General features: G+C 38.3%; 1 protein-coding gene across 1 annotated transcript in view; it reads left to right on the top strand.

Moving 5' to 3' along the window:
* Positions 1-14,863, top strand: part of ric1 (RIC1 homolog, RAB6A GEF complex partner 1) — a 35,346-nt gene that overhangs the window by 10,721 nt on the left and 9,762 nt on the right. Inside the window, exons 3-10 of the mRNA XM_037692294.1 lie at positions 6,962-7,041; positions 7,549-7,656; positions 10,693-10,838; positions 10,927-11,063; positions 12,250-12,341; positions 12,849-12,937; positions 14,367-14,511; positions 14,662-14,710. Coding sequence (XP_037548222.1) covers positions 6,962-7,041; positions 7,549-7,656; positions 10,693-10,838; positions 10,927-11,063; positions 12,250-12,341; positions 12,849-12,937; positions 14,367-14,511; positions 14,662-14,710 — 846 coding nt within the window. The remainder of the gene's footprint in view (positions 1-6,961; positions 7,042-7,548; positions 7,657-10,692; positions 10,839-10,926; positions 11,064-12,249; positions 12,342-12,848; positions 12,938-14,366; positions 14,512-14,661; positions 14,711-14,863) is intronic.

Genomic DNA, 14,863 nt, shown 5'->3' with positions numbered 1-14,863 from the left:
GGGGTGCCAATACTTGCGGCCATTACTTTTTTTTTCCATTCAGCTGCCCCCTTCTTCAGGGCTCGCCACTAAGTCGCACTAAGATTTGGCAGTTATTTTTACACCGGATGCCCTTCCTGACGCAACTACAGACCACCGAGCTACCACAGCCCTCTGTGTGGAGCAGAGAGCTGCCATCTAGAGCACTTGCGGAAGCAGATGATGGGAGTTAAGTGCTTTGCTCAAGGGCCCAGAGTGGGGCAAATGAGAGTGGAGGCAGGTGTGGGTGTTTCACCTTTCCCACCCACATTTTGATGTTGTCGGTACGGGTAATTGAACCGGCAACCTTCCGATCACAGACCCACCTTTGTATGGTGTGGGGGTGACTCAAATTGTAGCTCAACCAGCTAAATCAAGTCCAAGGTTCTTTATTGTCATTCACATCACATGTGGAACATGAGGTGGAATGAAATTGTGTACTCAAAGTCCCATTTACACTCAAAAATAACAAAAATGTAAAGTATAAAAAGAAACATTACATAAGGATCTAAGATATACGCTAAGCGATACGCTAAATTAGTTGAACATAAAATGTGTTCTGATCAAATTAACTAAGCATGAAAGGATGGCTCTCGTTATTAAAAGCTTGTGATGTTTGCATAATTTCCCACATAAAAAATTCCTCAGCAACTGTAAAATTATTCCAAGTTGTCTTCATATGTGCCAACTTCCAGATTAAGTGCTCTCTTGTCAAACTGCAGTATCTCCTTAAAAGGCATAACTTCTTACACCTGTGTTGGTTTTATCGTTTAATTACAGGGAGACTTGAGCTACAGAACAATAAAGACGAGCTTTGCAGAGGCACTACTGCTTACTCAAAGTGCCAGCTGTTTCCCAGATGTTAGGAACCCTGCAAACCCCGAGGCTAGCATAATCACCCTCCTAAACCATGACTGGGACTATTTTTAGCCAATTGTCTGTTTAGGACTGAGAATTCAAGAAAAATAACCAAAGGAATGGACAAAATGAAAAGCAGAATTTGAAAAACGTCAACTTGTTCAAATAGGGGAAATATTTCTCTCCATGTAGCTTTTCTTACGTCTATTTTGGGAACGGTTCAAGGCCAAAATGTTCCCTCTCTGTTGCTTAAACTCTCACACAGCGCCACTGAAGAAAGTGTCATTTGCCAGGAATTCTGTGCAGCTTTCTTCTACACGAGCACAGTGTCATTCATGGGGACACTGCATTTTGTATGTACAACAATTGAAGGTAAAAAAAGGAAATGCAGTTATTCGTTGTTTAGTGAGAGTCAGCAGAAAGTCAGTCTGAATCCTAAAAATCAAGTCAACAGTTTCTGCAGCGATTTTGTTTTTTGTTAAAAGGTAGAACATTCACTGGTGCAGCACAGAACAGGAGCGTTCATCTGTAATAAATAGTTTTGTTGAGACTGTATTGAAGAGGTGTTTCAGCTCTGCTGTGCTTTGTGTTTCTACTTTATGGAGTCAACTCCTTGATCCCAAAAAGCTGTAGTGTCTTTGGCGAACTGTTTTGTTTGGCAGGCTAAAAATGTTTTTAGTTATTGTCATCGTTACGGAAAAAAAAAAAAAAAGCCATGTCCTAGCTTTTTTAATTTAGCTGTGTTTTATAGTCAGTCAGTAGTAAACGTTCCTTCATACCATTTTTACAGCCTTTTGTCACCCCGCCCCTTCTTTTTTGAGATATGTTGCTTCCATAAACTTCAAAATGACCTATTTAAAAAATATATATAGTTTCTTAGTTTAAGCATTTGATATGCCTACTGTGTTTCATTGTAAATAAAATATAAAATATATATTTATGAGCGTTACCAAACATTTCATCCTGTTTTTTCTTTTCTTTTTGTCTTTGTTTTTGCATTTTACGCAACGTTCCAACATTTCTGGAATTGGGGTTGTACATTCTTGCTGCCAATGGCATCAAATGTCTCTGCTTTGTGCTCACAGTTTTGAGAAGTGCACTTCAGGGAGCCACTGAAGCTTTTGTGTGTGTGTGTGTGTGTGTGTTGCACTTCAGGGGCCTGTTTAGACATGCAGAAGAAGCTTCACACTTCTGCTGACTTCCCCTTTCCTCCACAGGAACTTCCAAACTCTCTTTCTTTTTGCTTGCCTAAAGTCATCATTTCTTTTCTTCTTCTTTTTCTGTTGGCATGAGGCGAAGCTTTGATGCTTCTCCTTTCAAACACATCATCAGTTTTAGAAAATATAAATGAAGCAGTGCATGAATAACTAAAGCCCGGTTGTTTTGTATTGATGTGGACTATGTTCTCTGGAAAACCCTGATGTATTTTTTCCACTTTAATAATGTTGGTGTTCTGGGCTCAGTGGTGTTTTAACGTTAACTGATCACACAGGCTCAGATGTATCCAGTTTCTTATTTATTGTCAGAGCCTGAGAGTATTGCTTTCTTTCCAAGTACTCCTTGTTAGAGCTTGTTAGTTGAAAGATGGAAACGAAAAAAAAAAACCTTAATTTCCCTTAAACCGGACACCTGATTGCTTTTAAATAGCTGCTTCAGTGTTGACTTGACAAAACCATTATCGCTACGTGTGAACATAGAACGACTTCAAGTGGACTTAGAAACATTTTTAGTTCTCACTATTTCTTTCCTCTGACAAGATGAAATAAACTTAATTGCAAATCAACGTATGAATTTTTTTTTCTTTCCCCCAGTGATCAAATTACAGTTGAAGGACAAGGGTTGTATAGAGAATATACTAAAACCAAGTTCCTTAATAGGTTTTCCTGTTATTTATCGTTCCACTTCTGATTCTTCGTTGATATTATCTGCTTTCTGTTATCGGCATGCTTGTGAAGTGCAGGACTTGGGTAGTCCCACATTAACTCTTCTAAGGAAGGAACTCGGTCAGAAGTGGTGATCATTGCTTCAGGGGTGGATTCCTGGGTTTCAAGCCAGCAGTATGTCATTGACAAGAATATTACAGGATTCACAGCCATGCAAAACCTTTCTGTCATCACTCTACACCAGGGGTGCCCAAACTTTTTCCCTGAGAGGGCCAAATTTAAAATCTATCAGAGGGCTGCGGGCCAAATGCAATAATATAATACATGAAATGCAAATACTTCTTTAAGTAAAGTCCATTTACTTATTATACAGTTATTTCACCTTCCATTCTGCGTAAAGAACATTACAGAACAGTCGGTAGATTAACAGGAAACAAAAGATGTAAACTCTGAAATCTCTCTGACTGCAAAGCGTTCATGCAACACAGCTGCAGCTCTGCAGGTAAGAGGTGTTCACTTCAGGACAAATCGAGGTTGCTGATTGGTCAGCTGCTGACGTGCCTACTGGAGTGATTGACAGGTGGCGTGACTTGTGCAAAAAAATTATAGATTTTATTGATCTGTTGTGACTGTCGTCATTTATTCCATATTTAATCAATATTTTGGTGATTCTAAGGTTTGTGACCTGTTTCCTTACACAGTCCTAATGATGGTTTCTTTATTTTTCAGGGGTGCTGAGTTTAAATGTAAAGAGGCTAAAATCACCACTGAAACCAGTTCATATTTACAATTTACTTTTGAACACTGTGTGATTTATAAGTATGTTCTGTCAAAGGAAAATGTTATTCAGTGGCAGGAAGCTGCCAAGGGATGGTAGAAAGTCTGTCAAAATAAAATATTAAAATTATTTTAAAAATACATAAATTATCTCTATTCTACTGTGTAATCAGTGTAGTTAAATTATAGTAGTCAGACCGATAACAATAAAGTCAATGGGTGGAATCAATGAACACATTGATTCTTCAAAGGAAATATTAATATATTAATGAGGACAGCTTGGCGGGCCAACTTTGGCCCACAGGTCCCACTTTGGGCACCCCTGCTCTACACAGAGTAAACAATTAGTGCGTTCAAAGAATTCAGTCCTCCAAAAAGCCAACAACGTAGCTCTCCTTTGTTCCTCGTTAAATCACATACTAACTGGCTGAAAGTTTACACGAACCACAATAGATGCACTGGACTTTGTGTTATTATTTTGAACTCTCTATTTCAATACCAAAGCACCATTTTTCACTCGTTTTTTTTTTGCCTCAGCAGTAGTGGAGTAAAACTAAATGGCAAATAACAGCACGAAGCAAAAATAAATACTAAAAAACTAGCAAAAAATAAGCTACTCTTATGCTGTTCCACGTTTTTTGAGACAACTGACTAGAACATCTAGATGGCAGAATAAATGCAAAACCATAAAATTAACACGTTTTCCTCCTTTATTTAAATTTAATTATAAACATTAAATACTTTGTCTGCTAGCTTGTGCCTGTTTTCCTTCGTGAAGTTTTTAAAAGATTCATTACTAACTTTTTAGTACCAGATGCTCCAAAACAGCCTTTGTCAGTGCGTAGTTTGATGTTTACTCCATATGTCTTATAATGTTCCTTCTGTCTTTTTTCCTCATGAAAATGAGTATTTGAGTATTTTCAAGTTGGAATAAATACTTAGAGGATGGTACCACAGCTTACAGTTTTGATCATTTTACTTGTGTTTATGAGATTTCTTTCTGTTTCTTTTCAAACTGGATTCATAATCTGCTTTATGCTTCATAATTTTCCACCTTTTATTTTAACAATACAAGGCCGTCTTTCTAGGGGTGCACCGATTGCAGTTTTCTGGCCGATCACCGATCTCTAAAAAGTCTGACCTGCCAATTCCGATTTTGTCCGATACCGATTTTGTTTTATAAGCGACACTGTCCGGTGTTATAAAGTCACAATGCACCTTCAATTTTCCAATCTTATTTTATTGAAAAACATACCCTTGAACAATATCCTAGAAACGATACAAACTTGTTTTAACTGGCCATGATGTAGTGCTCTGAAATATAAATGAAGTTCAGACAATTGTTGTTAAAACTACAAAAAAATCTGTAAAATCAGTTTATCATTTTATGTATCAGCCGATCTCCAATTTCCCTAAATTAAGGAAATCGTGGCTGATAAATAGGCCAGCCAATTTATCGGTGCACCTCTACTTCTTTCATAAATCTGATTCTCTGATTTAATTGTTTAATTTTAGAATATTGTTCAAATGTTTGACTTCGTTATTAATCACTAACTTGGTGGAGCTGCAGGGTTTCTGATTTATTTAGCAGACTTCAGCTTGGCTCCCTGTTTTCTCTCTGACAGCAGCTGCTCTTCTATTTGGCTTTACCTTCGCAGGTTTTTTTTGTTTTTTTTGTTTTGTTTTTTTGCTGTAGTGATGCATATGTGTGTGTTACTAATAGCACCATTACTTGGCCCTAAAAAGCAAATATTATTTGTATTAAACTGTCATGAACTGAACAAGCAGTCAGCATTAATGAAGAACAAAAAGTCAAGAGAAGGTTTTTGGTTTTTACATCTTTCGTTCCTGTTCATTCATTTTGTGAACATCACTGCAGAGCTTTGGCACATCATGGCTGCCCTAAGAGCGTAGATCCAGTTTCGTTTCATGTTTCAGTCTGCAGACTTGGTTTCAGACATTTCCACGACGTCAGCCTGAGTCAGTATGCAGGTTACCATAGTTAGTGAGTTTCTCCATTAAATGGAAGCTTCAGCATATTTAACTTGTCGTTAAATCCTGACAAAAATGTTTGAGCATCATTAGTGGCAGTAAATTTGTTCACCCCACATAAACAACTTGTGCTAGTTTTAAAACATGCACACAAAATACATTAAACATGTATTATTTTGTGTTGTTTTGGTATTAATTATCATAAGTGCAGTTGCACATTGTGATGGAGGTAAATCACTCCACACTGTCCTTGTTAACTAGTTAGTTTGCTGCTGCGAAAGACTCGCTGATCAGGAATTAGTGTCTGTTTGATGCGTGCTTCCTCCTGTCCTTGCTCCTCTCGCACTCTGTCCTGAATTAGTTCTGCATCTCCTGCAGGCAGTGACGTGACGCCTCTTCAAAGTTTTCTTACTGACTGAACTGATGAGGCTAAAACAGCTTTCCTGTAAAAGCATTGCACACTTATTACTGCAGCCAAAATTAGGGATGTACGATATTATCGGCATGGTATTGGTATTGGCTGATATTAGCGATAGAGTTAAATATCGGCCAGTCCATCAAAATAACTCACTGATATAAAAGGCACTGCACACCGTTGAGTTTAGATTTGTGAAGATTTGCAGATTTGCAGTATTCGAGTGTTGTCATTGTGTTAGAGAGAATAAATGTCATAAATAAATTTGATATTAACTATAATCCAAGTTGAAGTGTTGCATCATTTTCAGTCCCCTTTTTGGCATTTGCATTTTGTAGCAGGCCAAATTGACAAAGACCATGCAGATAATGTAGTATTTTAAATCAACAGCAGAAAAAGTTATGTAGTCTCTGTTAGTAGGTCTAGGAGGGAAAATATCAGTGTTGGTATCAGTTAACGGCCAACTAAGTTTTAACGTATTAGCATATCGGATATCAGACAAAAATCCAATATAGTGCATCTCTAGCCAAAGTATATTCTGTAACAATACTAAAAGTATTATGTTGCTAAAACAAGTTTTTATTACAAATTTTATATTGGAATAAAGGCATTTGTTTCATTGATGTGTTAATCTTTAGCATAACTTACTGTGTTAACATTAATTCATTTCTATATTCATGTTTTGTGTATAAAATCCTGTATGGGTACATTTGTTATTTAAACATTATAGATCAGTCTTTGTTTAGTCCAAGCCATATTTCTCTATGTGGATAATAAAGTATATTCTGTTCTATTAATGTGTAAATGAGTCTAATAATGACAAACCAAACAAAAAAATCATATGTGAATGAGAAAAAAATGGCTTGAACTGAGAGGACAATGAGTGACCAAATCTATATTTGTTTTTACCAACCTTTTTTTTTCATGATAAAAACTTTTGATTTGCTTGAAACTTTTGTCCCTCTTGGCTGTCGGTGTTATTTTAATGTGCTGTTTTGTTTTGTTTTCTTCATTCCAGACTGCCAAAGGCTACATCCTCCTGTTTGATGTACTGGGTGGAAGGGATGAAAAGTACCTCTATGAGCCTGTCTATCCAAAGTGAGCACATTTTCAAACACACACACAGATGATTACACACCTAAATAAAGTAAGCAGAAGGAACCAAACCCTCCAGAGATATCTGAGGTGTAATAATGCCAAATCTTCCCTGAGTTTTTTTTAATAGTTAAATATAAATATACACTTTTTAAGTCTGCATCACATTAAAATATACAAAATGTGTATCTTTTAAGCTCTCCAAATTGTCTTTACGTGGTAAGAAATCAGCTTTTTTATTCATTTTCTAACCTTGGTTTTAAACTTACTTTTAAATGGTTGTGATTGAAATTTTATATATTTTTTTTATGTGCACGCCACCTTACTTGACAACATACCAGCAGAAACCGAGCAAGTCGGGGCATATTCACTGATCTTTGTCAGCTCCACGAGTTGAACATGAGTTCATTTTTGTGGAAAGAGCATTCTGTATAAAATAATTACAGGAAGTCTCTGCTCGGTCTTGAGCGAAGCTGCTTTGTGGTCATGTGGAACTGTGTGTTTCCACAGAGGCAGTCCTCGCGTGAAGGTGACCCCGGGTTATAAGGAGGAGCAGTGTGCCCCCGCTCTCTCTTTGGAGATGAAGAAGCCCGTAGATCTGGAGGCGCCGATCACCAGGTAGATGTGTGGTTCGTCTGTTGTGTCTACCTCACGCTTTCTCACAGCCACAAGCTCTGAAGTCGATAAGAGTTTCTCACTCTGAATCCTCTAAATACAGCTCATTTTAAATTTTATTCAGATTCTTTTAAAGTACTTATTAGCAGTTATTGGCTTCTCAGAGGAGGACTGGTTTTGTGTATTAGTAGGAGACATTTGGCTCAACATGACAGCATAAGAATGTCTTTTCCTCCTCCTAATGGGCACTGGCAGTAAAATGAGGCTGTAATGCACTGAGAAACAGCTCATCTACTGTTATTTGTGGAAACGGAGGCGTGAAGTGCATCAGAAATGAAGGCTTCTGAGAGGAGCGTGATGAACACATGATTGGAGATAGATGGAAGGGATGAGTGACACCTGTTTCCAGGTGCAGAACTAAATCAAATGAGTCCTAGTAAAATATCTGCAACTCCGTTTGAGTGAGATGACAAAAGATAAAATGCCTAGTTGGGATAAACAATGACGTTGAATTATATAAATACAAATATTGAAACCGTGGCCATTAATGAAATCAAACACAAATGCTTAGACCAATTTCCTATATCAGTGGTCTTCAATCAAAATTCAGCTGATTCCTTCTAAAGCAGTTTTTCCCAAGTAAAGGTCCAGAAGCTGCAGAGTAATAAAGAGAAACCGTTGGCCGGCTGTTTCGTTGTGGGTAAAAGGCTTGAAAAGCTGTGTCGCTTAAAATAAGTTACTGTAAATAATAAATTTAAAAAAATGTTAACGCAAAAAAATAAAAATATATATTTTCAATGAAGGGGCAGCACGGTGGCGCAACTGGTAGAGCTGCTGCCTCTCAGCGAGCAGGTCCTTGGTTCAAACCCCGGTCCAGGGGCCTTTCTGGGTGGAGTTTGCATGTTCTCTCCGTGCATGCATGGGTTTTCTCCGGGTACTCCGGTTTCCTCCCACAGACCAAAAACATCCATGTTAGGCTGATTGGTAACTCTAAATTGTCCCTAGGTGTGAGTGAGAGAGTGAATGTTTGTTTGTCTCGTTTGTCTCTATGTGTCCCTGTGATGGACTTGTGACCCGTCCAGGGTGTACCCCGCCCCTCGCACAGTGATTGCTGGACATGGGCACCAGCGACCCCCATGACCCAAAATGGAATAAACGGGTAAAGATAATGGATGGATGGATGGATTTTCAATGAAATTTTGCAGCAGATCTGAGTCCAAATCTGGACTGAGGTCTGTCATTTGGAGACATCTACCCAACATTTTTCTAAATTTACATCACCGTATTTTCCATCTTATAAATCGCAGTTTTTTGCATAATTTGCATGCCCTGCGACTTATACACCGAAGTGACTTTTTTTTTTCACATATATATATAAACCAATTTTGGCTGAGATATGACAGTTTTTTCATTCATTCTGACATTGAAAAATTTGAACACTACCATTTTCAGCCGCTAGATGGCACTTGATTAGTATGGCATGCCGCTGTGTCATGTAATAGGTAAACGTGGCTATTAATGACACAATCGGCTTGCCATAGCCTGCCACCTTCATCCAGCTCTTGGATTTTGCCTGGAGCAACCGTCAAACCAGCTTCATTTCGCTGCGCCGCCTTGGTGAAATGAAGCTGGTTTGACCATTGAAGTGCTTTTATTAAGTAAAAGTTCAACTGAGACACAACTTTACTATAATGTCGAGCAAACAAATAATTGTTTTTAAGTGGTTATCTTGTTAAATTTCGAAGAAATGCACAGCGAGTCGTCCCTCTGTGCACTCTCGCTTCTGCGAATCGGCTTTTGAAATGCAGCTGATTTGACCCTGAAAGTGCATTTATTAAGGAAAGGTTAAACTGAGACACACCTTTGCTATAATTTCAAGCAAACAAATAATTGTTTTTAAAAGTTAATCTTGTTAAAGTTCTCCTGTGCATGCTCCTGCGGCCGCCATTTGGCAGCCAATCGATTTTTGGCACAACACCGGCCCACGTTTTCGGGTGGTCAGCGGTGACATGTAATAGTATAATTATTATAATTTTTATTATTAGTATAAGTATAATTATAATTATTATTATAATGACGCGTAATAGATGCGACTTATACGGCGAAGCGACGTGCACGGTGGAAAAAACTATATCTATTTTTGCCTTTCTCATAAATGTATTAGTCAGTTAAGTAAAATATAAACACTAAGCAGTTTAATTTAATTTATAATAATACTTCTTGCAGCTCTAAAGTAAATTTTTCTTATTGCAATGTTATTCTAAACACATCAGATATTTGTTTAGCAACATTTGATCATAGACTTAATGTCTTCATAGTTGCTACAAAAACTTGATATACATGTAAATTTATGAACATCTAACACTATTTTAAAAATTTCACATCAGATAAAAACTGTTTTCTGTTTTTTTTGTTCTGTCACTTATTGTTTTATTCCATTTTTTTCTTGCCATTTTATGTCTTTTGCTGATTGACAGTAACTTTAAGTTACGCAGCGTTCTTCGTGTCGGTCTTTTTGTATCTTGTGTCTTTCATGTCCCCACACTCATCTGCCAAATCTCCTCCGCTTGATGAAGATTATAGGGCGGCCCGTCTGAATGAGAGCACTGTGTTGGCATTTCACAGGCACAGCTCGATTGTACAGGAGATGAGTGGGCGTCTCCTGCTGTGAAGCTGCTGTAAAAGATTTCGCCTCCTCCACAATCAGTCTGCAGCTCCTCGAGCTCTTCGACTCGCGTCGTTTCTCCTACCGTCTTTGTTCGCGGTCGTCCCGGTTGTGCTCGCGTTAAGCCTCGCGCAGTTTTAAAGACAACAAAGTCTTACAGACACAAACACAGGGTTGTTTGTTCCCTCAGAGACAAGTCTCTGGCAGCTACATCACAGCTGGTCACGCAAAACCGTCGAAGCACATCTGGACGATGAATAGTTGACTCTTGTCAAAATTAATTTACCTTCCACTCTTTGCGTTTGTGTCACTGACTCTGCCGCTTTTATTCAGGACTTTTGAATCGAACTAACTTGTTTCTTCCTTTCCACCAGTCTGCAGTCTCTCCAGGAGGATCTACTGGTTTGTACCGCAGACGGATATCTCCACATACTGCACTGGGACGGGCTAGGCAGCAATGGTCGCATGGCCATCTGCCTCACTACAATCCCCTTTTCATTAGACCTGCAGTCTGCTCGAGGTTAGAGAAAAAAACTGAAAAATTCACAGCAGCATTTCTGTGATGTGCACTCCTAAAAGTCATCCATCCAAACGTATTTTGTGTGTAGGGGGTCCCTCTCTGGACATGGAGGGTGTTTATATTCGCTGTATGGAGTACTGCGTGACTCTGGATGGATTTGCTGTAGTTCTCAGTGATGGACGCTTGGGTTTTATCACACCGCTGAGTAATACCATCACAGCAGATGTAAGGATTCCCACAGACACAAGCCCTTTTCACACAGAGGTCGCATTATAACGCCATAAAGACAGTTCTCGCTTTATGTCCTCCGTCAACAAACGTTACACCATCTCAGCACACGCTTTAAAACAGCTTTAAATGTGTAACAAGCTCTTTTCTAAATGCACATTCAGACGAGCTACTTAACCCAAACTCCATTTATTCTGCCTTTTACGAACAGAATAGTCTTAGACACGTTTCGCTTGTTAAATGGTGTTTTCAGAAATGTTTGGTTTAGTCGCAGCAGCATCAGTAATCTGTTTTTATAGAAGGAAACGCATGAAGTCTCTACAGCGAACAGAAATCCAAACTGGTGATGCGACGTGTCCGAGTGAACATTCAGCATAAATAGGGCATGGCGGGAATTCATCACCTATTTTTATCTTAGAAAATTACATCGGTGTGTTCAGCTTTTATCTTTCCTGGTACGATGTTAACAGTTAGATATTCTTTTTACTAGGGATGCACGATATTGGATTTTTGGCCAATATGCCAATATGTTAAAACTTATTTGGCCAATAGCCAATACCGATATTTTTCTTTCTAGACCTACTTACAGAGACTACATAGCTTTCGCTGCTGTGGAATTAAAATACTACATTATTCTGCACGGACTTTGTCAGTTTGACCTGCTACCAAATGCAGATGTCAAAAAGGGGACTGAAAATGATGGAACACTTCAACTTGGATTATGTTTAATGTCAAATGTATTCATGACATTTACTCTCTAACACAATGACAACACTTAAGCAGTCATACAAAACTGCCTTGTATATATATATATATATATATATATATATACATATATATATATATATACACACACAGCGCCTTTTATATCTGTGAGTTATTTTGATGGAATGGCAGATGTCCGATATTTAACTTTATTGCTAATATCGGCCGATACCATGTTGATAATATCGTGCATCCCTACTTTTTGCATCCAAAATAATAATAAAAACAGTTTACTGGCCCTTTATTGTCTAGAAGTGATGTTCATTAAACAGGATGGCAGGTGCAGAAGTTTCTGAGCTTTTCTTTATACGTAGATCTCTACATATTATTATCAAACCAAAACCATGACTAAGCTGTAGAGATAACGTGACTTGTGGAAACGTTGACCTTTTAGTTACAGCTCTGTCTGTGTTTGCAGCAGCTGCAGGGAGTCTGGGCTGCAGACGTGTCTGACGGCACCTGTGTGGCTGTCAACAACAAGTACAGACTGATGGCGTTTGGCTGTGCCAGGTCTGTGTGCATCTTACTCTCTCTGTCTGTGAGTGTGTGTGTGTGTTTACATCCCAGTGCTGGCTGTGTTTACTTGCGTTTGTGTGTTGCAGTGCGATCGTTGTCCTTGTGGTGTGTGTCCACTGTGAGAACGTGTCGGTTTGTGTTTGCAGAGGCCTCCTAGTGTGTGCTTGTCAGGATCTCCTCTTTGGATTATGAAATCTGCCAAGTTGGCAGGAATGTCTCTCCTTGCTGCTTACTACTCGTTCATCTTTTTTTTTTTTTATCTTTTTTCTTTTTTTTACTTTCGCATTATTTTATTTCCATGTGTAATTATAGTGCGGACAGTCTTTTGAAAAGAAGAAAAATGCTAATGCTAAAATCAGTTTTACATTTCACTGATCTTCATCAGTGTGATTTGACCGCTGTATGAAGAATAAATTGTGAGAGCAGCAGCTGAAACAGGAGATTTGTTCAGTTCGTCATGAGCTCATGTTTTTGTAAAACCATTTTTAATTCTAATTACAGTGGATCAGTGCTGGTGTACGTGATAGACACCACAACAGGGTCCATGCAGCTCTCCCACAGACTGGAGCTCACGCCAAAACACTACCCAGGTATCACTCCATCACTCTTTCTCTTGTTTTTGTCTGTTTGGGTTTTTTTTTTCCTTACAGCTCTGTTATGCTTCTCTGCACACAATTTCCTGTTTAGTTATTCTTGATAACCTACATTCTTTCAGCTGCTTCTCTCCTGGGTCCCACATGTTTATGTTTCTTCTGCTTCAGATAGATTCATGTGGGAGCAAAGATGTAGCGCCCCCTTTTGGTCAAAATGTTACTCAATCTTTAGTCACTAATGGCTCCTTTTTCAACACTTTTATTACATTTTTAACATAAAAAAAAAAAAAAAACTAACAGCCCCCACCTCAGTGCCTACACCTAACAACCAATAAATAAATGGATAAATAAGTAAATAAAATAAAATAATAAAACCTGTAGTCAGTGGTCAGAGGCTGCAGGTTGCGTCTAGAAGGGCACGTGGCTTAAAACAGTTGCCAGACCGTACAAGACAGTTTGCTTGGATCAAATTAAAATAATATAAGAAATAAAAGATCTATAAACGCATACATATTTTCATGCACATATGTGTATATACACACATGACAAAGCACATGGCCTTACCAGCCAGATTATTTGCAGTTAAACAGATAAAGGACCTCTTTAATCCAGCTTGTATACGTAGGTGGAGGATTTACAATTTAGCAGCATTGTGAATGCTTTTAGCAGGAGAGAGAGGAAGTGAAACACCCTGAACAAGGCAGGCAGGCATGCGGAGCAAAGTCCACTGTAGTTAATTTGGACAACTAAAAGCCTTTTTTTAAAGAACTTTTAAAGCTGAGCCTGTTGCGTCCTTCTGTTTGTATGTTTGTGTGTGAGCTTACACTGACGCAGCACTGAGCTGCCTCAGATCGGGCTATGTGAATCACCGAAGTGGAACAGCTACATCTTAACTAGGGCATAATATATTTATTTATGTTAAGGTGTCACAGGGTTTTTGTTGATTATGTATGACTTTGCTTAATAGAACACCTTTTTCTCAATGTATTTGTTCAGATATAAGTCAAACGCACCAGAACATGCAAAATATTATTTTCACATGCAAAAGGCCTTTTTAAGAGGTCTTATTTGCTTCATAGTCCAAAAATAATTGGGTAACATTATTGTGCTTAGGATGCAATCACACGTGTTCATGCATTCACGGTATACATGTAATTAATTGACACGAGTTCCTAATGTTTGGGTTTTTCAGATGATGCTCAAAATAAAGATCTGCGTATAAAATGACTTGTGTTGGTTTTCACAAGGTTTATGAGCATGAACAGAAAATGCTACATTTGCAGTTGTTGCTGCAATGATAATAAAAATCATAATCTACAATAAAATAATTAGAGATACTGACACTGATTCAGCGCACCACTCTGCTGAATAATTCAGGTCAAATGTAGAGATGCAGTAATTTCTCTGAAATCTTTGCTTTTCTCAGACATTTACAACAAGACCGGTCCTGTGAAGCTAATCTGCTGGTCACCTGACTACAGTGTCGTCATGGTTACCTGGGAGTGTGGCGGCCTCTCACTCTGGAGTGTCTTTGGCGCTCATCTCATCTGCACCCTGGGAGAAGACTTTGCGTAAGTGGACACACACAGTTTGAAACACGCCATTTATTACTGCTCGTCTTATTTTTTGCTGAAATTATTATTATTATTATTATTATTTATATATTTTGTTTTTTTAATGGCTTTGTTGGAATGTGTGTATTTTGTGTTTGCTCCTCTCAGGTATCAGTCCGATGGTACGAAGAAAGATCCACTTAAAATCAGCTCCATGGTACGTGGAATTACACAGTTATGATGTTTGGTTAAACTTTTACTTTCTAAACTAAAATTGTTTGAAATATTTAGGGCTAACTTTGCAGAAATAAGATTTTTTTGTTGTTGTTGATTTTTCTTCTTGTTGTTAAGCTGTAGTCTCTGTTTAACC

Source organism: Nematolebias whitei, chromosome 18 (genome assembly GCF_014905685.2).
Source record: "Nematolebias whitei isolate Nwh7 chromosome 18, NemWhi1, whole genome shotgun sequence".
NCBI lineage: Eukaryota > Metazoa > Chordata > Actinopteri > Cyprinodontiformes > Rivulidae > Nematolebias > Nematolebias whitei.
The sequence above is the reverse complement of the archived record's forward strand: the minus strand, read 5'-3'. Positions and strand labels throughout refer to the sequence as shown.